Source organism: Hyla sarda, chromosome 9, assembly GCF_029499605.1.
Source record: "Hyla sarda isolate aHylSar1 chromosome 9, aHylSar1.hap1, whole genome shotgun sequence".
Taxonomy (NCBI): Eukaryota; Metazoa; Chordata; class Amphibia; order Anura; family Hylidae; genus Hyla; species Hyla sarda.
Window position 1 is genome coordinate 5,850,767 of NC_079197.1, and position 7,556 is coordinate 5,858,322.

General features: G+C 42.0%; 1 protein-coding gene across 5 annotated transcripts in view; it reads right to left on the reverse strand.

Moving 5' to 3' along the window:
• Positions 1-7,556, reverse strand: part of LOC130290486 (uncharacterized) — a 39,251-nt gene that overhangs the window by 31,451 nt on the left and 244 nt on the right. For 3 of the 5 annotated variants that reach the window (XM_056538186.1, XM_056538183.1, XM_056538184.1), the window contains exons 2-3: positions 4,854-4,931; positions 1,976-2,200 (exon numbers count right to left, since the gene is read on the reverse strand). In XM_056538186.1, the coding sequence (XP_056394161.1) occupies positions 1,976-2,193 (218 nt within the window). In that variant the 5' untranslated portion in view covers positions 2,194-2,200; positions 4,854-4,931. Of the gene's footprint in view, positions 1-1,975; positions 2,201-4,853; positions 4,932-6,328; positions 6,473-7,556 lie in introns of all 5 variants that reach the window. The other 2 variants (XM_056538185.1, XM_056538189.1) reach the window with 2 other exon arrangements.

Sequence of the window (7,556 nt, forward strand, 5' to 3'; positions counted from 1 at the left end):
CTACTTCTTCAAAGGGGTACTCCACTGCCCCAGAGTCCGGAACATTTAGTTCAGAACCCTGGGTGTGGGGGGATCGTGACGTCACGGCCACGCCCCTCGTAACGCCACACCCCCTCAATGCAAGTGTATGGGAGGGGGCGCCCCAGATATCTGCATGAATTTCGCTGTATCTCCGGGTCTCCCATAGAGATGCATGGAGATTCGTGTCAGCCATATCTTTGTGCGATGGTCGACACAGCGCCATTCATGCAGAAAGCTGGGGCACATGGAACACAGTGCTCTCTGCTGACATCTCTGTCCATTTTAGGAACTGTCCAGAGCAGCATATGTTTTCTATGGGGATTTTCTCCTACTCTGGACAGTTCGTAAAATGGACAGAGGTGTCAGCAGAGAGCACTGTGCTCGTGATGTCAGCAGAGAGCTCTGTGCTCCAAAAAGAAAAAAAAATTCCTCTGTAGTATTCAGCAGCTAATAAGTACTGGAAGGATTGAGATTTTTTAATAGAACTAATTTACAAATCTGTTTAACTTTCTGGCACCAGTTGATTAAAAAAAAAAAGTTTTCCACTGGAGAACCCCTTTAAGGTGATTAGGATACAAAAGGCCCCAGGGGGTCCCAGCTGGTGATTGGCTGAGCGCTCCCACTCGTCTCTGAGGGTGGAGGCCGGAGCACTCCAAGGACGGTTGATTTGTTGGGTTTTGTACAGGAGATTGTGGGGGGTCCCAGCGATCAGACACTTATCCTTTATCCTGTGTACAGGGGATAATTTGACTTTGATGGAGTACCCCTTTAATACAGCCATACAAACACTTGCTTGGCCGACAGCTATCTACCCTGATCCCCCTGACACCCCTCCCCCTAAACATGAACACTCATGTTATGAATGGAAGAGAGGAGTCAGCCACTACCATTAGGGTGTATTCACAATACAGAGATCTGCTTAGAAACTCTGGTGCAGCAGCCTCCCGTTGTTTTCAATGGGATTATGCTACACCATGCACACTACGGAATTTGCGCAAGACCATCTTTCGGCAAAATACGCTCTGATATTTATTACTGTCAATGGTGATGCCGTATGTCTGAGCTCCTAGCATCGACTGGTTCCGACTAAATGTGTATGCCTGATGTGCACAGAATGCCCACACGGAATTTCTCAGGCCTTTAAGGGGTATTCCAGTGAAAAACTATTTTTTTCATATCAACTGGCTACAACAGATTAATAGATTTGTAAATTACTTGTATTAAAAAATCTTAATCCTTCCAGTACTTATCAGCTGCTGAAGCTAAGTTGTTCTTTTCTATCTGACAGCAGTGCTCTCTGTTGACACCTCTGTCTGTCACAGGAACTGTTCAGAGTAGGAGCAAATCCCCATAGCAAACCTCTCCTGCTCTGAACAGTTCCTGAGACAGACAGAGGTGTCACCAGAGAGCACTGTGGTCAGACAGAAAAGAACAACTGAACTTCAGCAGCTGATAAGTACTGGAAGGATTACGTTGTTTTTTTTAATAGAAAAAAAAATGTTTTTCACCAGAGTACCCCTTTAAACATGTTTCCTGACTTTTTTTTTCTGTCGTTTTTTCCTACCCCCCCCCCCCCCCCTCCACAATTCTTCAAATGCCGGGAGTTGTAGTTTTGCAACAACTGGAGGTCCACCGTTTGTAGACCACTGCCTTAGGCAGTAGAATTTCGATGTGTGCCTGTTCGCTCACCACCCTGACATCATCTGTTAGTGGAAATTCGGTAGACCCCCTATATCAATGCATTCCAATTTCACACATGCACTATATGGCGGTACTATAACAGCACATAATGGCTTTGTTTGGCTGCATTATTACTCTGCACCCTGTAAACAGTGTTATATATCAAGTATGATGATCGCCCACCAACCTGTGGTTCTCCACCTGTTGCACAACTACAACTCCCAGCATGCCCTGACCGCTAGAGAACCACAGATTGGGGATCACTAAAACCTACCGAACGTTAGGTGTGTGCAGGAATCTGCACAGGGTGTCTAGGTACCGATCGCACCGCTGATCCTTCACCATGGCGTCCACCAGATCTTCACATTGACTCTGCAATCTGTCCATCAGCAGGGCCACGCATTCCTGCCCCTCGTCCACCAACGGGGAGAGCAGCCGGGGCAATAGGCCGTCCATGGCTGGGCCGCCACTTGTTGGCTCTTCTGTCACCATGAGGAGGCTGTCAGAACAAAGAGTTAAGGGGTAACAACCTACATGACGTAATGCCTCTATGATTGAGTGAGGTTACCCCATCTATTGGTGCAGTCTCGTAAGGGCATCTGGATTAACCCTTTGATGATCCTATATTTCTGACTCCTTAAAGGGGTTATCCAGGGAAAAACTTTTTTTATATATATCCACTGGCTCCAGAAAGTTAAACAGATTTGTAAATTACTTCTATTAAAAAAATCTTAATCCTTTCAGTACTTATGAGCTGCTGAAGTTGAGTTGTTCTTTTCTGTCTAAGTGCTCTCTGATGACATCTATCTCGGGAACTGTCCAGAGTAGAAGCAAATCCCCATAGCAAACCTCTTCTACTCTGTGCAGTTCCCAAGATGGACAGAGGTGTCCGCAGAGAGCACTGTTGCCAGACAGAAAAGAACAACTCAACTTCAGCAGCTGATAATTATTGGAAGGATTAAGATTTGTTAATAGAAGTCATTAACAAATTTGTTTAACTTTCTGGAGCCAGTTGATGTATATATAAAAAAAGTTTTTTCCTGGAATAACCCTTAAGGCTAAGTTTCCACTTGGTTTTTTTTCTGGCAGTTTTTGGATATCTGCCACTGCAGTATTTGAGCCAAAGTCAGAAGTGGATCCATAAGGGAGGAGAAATATAAGTCCTTCCTTTATATGTCCTATTCCTTTTGAATACATTTCTGGCTTTGACTCAAAAACTGCCAGAAATAAAACCAAATGGAAGCTTAGCCTTAACAACATTTCTAGTGAGAGGAGTTCCGCCATATGGTGTCACAACCTGCATATGACATCTGGGGCGTATGAAGAGAAAAGCCCCATAAAGGACTTTTATGGGATCACTTATCACAGGTTTGGAGACCACTGGACTAGAGTGACTTCGGCTGTCCGGTCATGCTGGGAGTTGTAGTTTTGCAACAACTGGAGGCACCCTGGTTGGGAAACCTGCATTAGATAGTTCGGCCACTATAATCTAATGGCTACACTAGAGGTATATATTATATGCTGGCAGTCTGCAGAATTCTCTGTCTCTCTCTCTCTATATATATATATATATATATTAATATTTAATAAATGTATTTATTTATTTATTTATTAAAAGAATGTATTTAAATAAATGTATTTAGCTGTTTAAAAATATTTTATTGAAATGTATATATATTTTTTATTATATATAATAAAACATTATTATTAATATTATTTATTAAATGCATCTATTTAAATAATCAATACAATTTACACTACACTGATTATTGAAAAGTATTAATTTAAATAAATATTTTTATTTAAATAAATAATAATTAAACGTTAATATTTATGAAATCTATTTATTTAAAGAATGTATTTAAATGTATTATTTATTTATTTAAAATTATTTTATTGAAATATTTAGTTTTTTATTATACTGTATATATATATATATATATATATATGTGTATATATAAAACAATAAAACCTTATTAGTAATATTTAATAAATGCATCTATTTAAATAATCAATAGAAATTTACACTACACTGATTTATTGAAAAGTATTATTTATTGAAATTAATATTTTTATTTAAATAGATTATAATTAAACTAAATTATTTAAATGATCAATAAGAAATGTATTTAAAGACATTTATTTATTGAAAAAAATAATAATTTCAATAAATATTTTTTATTTAAATAAAGAAATAATACAACATTCACGTTATCACTTATTAAATGTATATATTTATCTAATTAAATCATGAGTTCACAGGTCCTTATTTTTTGCGGTGGATTTCCTGCAGATTTTCGCTGCCCATTGACTTCAATGGGTAGCAAAATCTGCTACAGCAAATCTGCAGCAGAAAATAGGCATGTGTGAACTGATTCTAAGGGTACGTTTACATGGGTGGATAACCCGTGTGTTTTCTGCTGCGGATTTTCCATGATGGAATTCCCACCGTGGAAAATCCACAGCAGAGCCCATTGAGGTCAATGTAATCTGAACAAACCCGCGGGTTGTAAATTCACACGTACATAATCTGCTGGGAATTTTGCTACCCATTGGCATTAGTGGGTTCTGCAGCAAACCTGCAATCAGTGTTTCCAAAACAGTGTGTCTCCAGCTGTTGCAAAGCTACAACTCCCAACATCCCTGCTGGGGGTTGTAGTTTTGCAACTGCTAGAGGCAAACAAGGGCTATCCAGGCATGCTGTGGGTTGTAGTTTTTCAACAGCTGGAGGCACCCAAGGGCTGGCAGGGCATGATAGTGGTTGTAGTGTTGCACCAACTGGAGGCACACAAGGGCTGTCAGGGCATGCTGAGGATTATAGTGTTGCACCAACTGGAGGCACCCAAGGGCTGTCAGGGCATGCTGAGGATTATAGTGTTGCACCAACTGGAGGCACCCAAGGGCTGTCAGGGCATGCTGAGGATTATAGTGTTGCACCAACTGGAGGCACCCAAGGGCTGTCGGGGCACACTGGGAGTTGTAGTGTTGAACAAGCTGGACCCTGGTTGGAAAACACTGACTGCACATTTGCAAACCCATTAATTTGTAGCAAAATCCTTATGTACATGTGAATTTAACCCTATGGGGCACAACAGGTGTATGTATGACAGGTGCGGGGGGACCGGGACGTGCGCCCTGCAGACCCTTCTTACCTGTCCCCTCTTCTTCGTGCTCACAGCTGAGGTGTCGTCTTGTGGCTCCAGTGCAGTTTCTCGCAGTGTTTGCTTTCCCTACAAAGATAAATGAGTTTTCTTTGAGTCTCTCCAATCAGCAGTGAGGCCGTCCTCCAGGAGGCAGGGAGCGCTTACTGTGTACTCCACCATACACACCCCAAATCAGTGTTTCCCAACCAGGGTGCCTCCAGCTGTTGCAAAACTACAACTCCCAGCATGCCCGGACAGCCTTTGGCTGTCCGGGCATGCTGGGAGTTGTAATTTTGCAACAGCTGGAGGCACCCTGATTGGGAAACACTACCTCCAAAAAAAGGAGTGCCCCCCTGCGCTGCCTCTCACCCCAATCTACCCCTCTATACATCAACACTGACCCCTAATATCTCACCCTGCCCATATCCTACAGTCATTCGCTTCTAATAAGACTTAAAGGGGTACTCCACTGGGGAAAAAAAAAAAATCTTAATCAACTGGTGCCAGAAAGTTAAACAGATTTGTAAATTACTTCTATTAAAAAAAATCTTAATCCTTACAGTACTTATTAGCTGCTATATGCTCCACAGGAAGTTATTTTCAATTTTTGAATTTCTTTTCTGTCTGACCACAGTGCTCTCTGCTGACACCTCTGTCCATGTCAGGAACTGTCCAGAGCAGGAGAGGTTTGCTATGGGGATTTGTTCCTACTCTGGACAGTTCCTGACACGGACAGAGGTGTCAGCAGAGAGCACTGTGGTCAGACAGAAAAGAAATTCAAAAAGAAAAGAACTTCCTGTGGAGCATATAGCAGCTGATAAGTACTGGAAGGAATATGATTTTTAAATCAAAGTCATTTACAAATCTGTATAACTTTCTGGCACCAGTTGATTTAAAAAATAATAATAATAATCATTTTCAGTGGAGTACCCCTTTAATATCTGTTCCTGGAAAAGCTGGGTAACACTCAATATGTTCTTCATTACAGAAGTCTTTGCTCAGCTTTTCCAGACTCCTAAGTGGCAAATCTAAGGAAGTGTGGTCAGTTTAATCGTTCACACGTGCTGATTTTTTCGCGGGTTTTCCGCTGCGTATTTGAAAGTGGGCGGGCTCTTCTCGGCTGTCCGCAGCAGATTTTCCACTGTGAAATTTATGCTGCGGAAAATCCGCCGCAGTCCCTACTGACTTCAATGGGTCTTGCAGCGGATTTTCCGCAGCGTAAATTCCGCCGCGGAAAATCTGCTGCGGACAGCCGAGAAGAGCCCGCCCACTTTCAAATATGCAGCGGAAAACCCACAAAAAAATCCGCTCGTGTGAACGTACCCTTAGGTTGGCTTTTCTGGAGTCTGGAAAAGCTGAGTAACAATAAAATCATAACACAACTATACAGGTAAGACATTTGCAATCACCAGCAGGGAAGTTATGATGACAGCTATATGTATTGTCACCCAGCTTTTCCAGAGTCCTGTACGGAAAAAAATTACCTAGATATTCGGAGATACAAAATCATAAGATGTATAACATCCCGAAATCTAGGAATGCTCCACAGCGGCCTCTCGTGTAAACAATGATGGAAGTTATAATAGTTCTCACTCAGCTTTCCTAGTCTCCTGTAAAGCAAATCTGACCTAGATATACAGATATACAAAAGAAAAGATCATAGCTAGGCAGATCAGGAATCTAAGAATAGAAGGACTTTGATGGGGATTATAGTAGTTATCACACAACTTTCCCAGGCTCCTGTATGGCAAATCTACCTATTTATACAGAGGCAGAAAGGTGTATAAGATCATAACTTAGAGGATCAGGAATCAATGAATACGGCATCTAAAAACATGTGAACAATGCTGGAATTTATAGTAGTTCTCACCCAGCTTTCCCAGACTCCTGTCCAGCAAACCTGTCTAGATATACAGATATACAAAAGTAAAGGATGTACCAGAGCATAAACAGGCAGATCAGGAATCTATGAATCCTCAATAACAGCCTGTGTGTGAACAATGGTGATGGTTATAATAGTTCTCACCCAGCTTTCCCAGACTCCTGTCCAGCAAAGCTGTCTAGATATACAGAGATACAAAAGTAAAAGGATGTACCAGAGCATAAACAGGCAGATCAGGAATCTATGAATCCTCAATAGCAGCCTGTGTGTGAACAATGGTGATGGTTATAATAGTTATCACCCAGCTTTCCCAGACTCCTGTTATACGCCTGGTAAAACAGAGGTTCTTGAAGCAAGGGATGTCCAGGTATGCTGGACGTTGTAGTTTTACAACAGCTGGAGGCACCCTGTTTGGAAAACACTGAACTAGGCAGATCAGGAATCTAGGAAAGCCCAAAGACGGCTCTTACGGTAAACACAATGGAGGAGATAGTGTTGATCACCCAGCTTTTCCAGTCTTCTGAATATATACTATGTAGGTAGATCAGAGGGGACAACCATTGCGGTGCTTATTCACGATTAAGGTTTAGTAGTGACAGTAAAATCGCACAATTGGCGGATTTTAGTCTTTGTCATTGTGTCTATTGGCGGCCGGGGTCACAGACCATGATGGGGGGTCAGCAAGCTATAAATAATCCCCCTCACAGGCCAAAACTTTTCAGCCCCTTCCATTGTAATTGGGATGTAGCCAGTGAAGGGTTAAGCCTGCAGTCTCCTCCCGGCCATGGCTTATATCACTCCCATCATGGCTCCAACTCCTCCTTAAACAG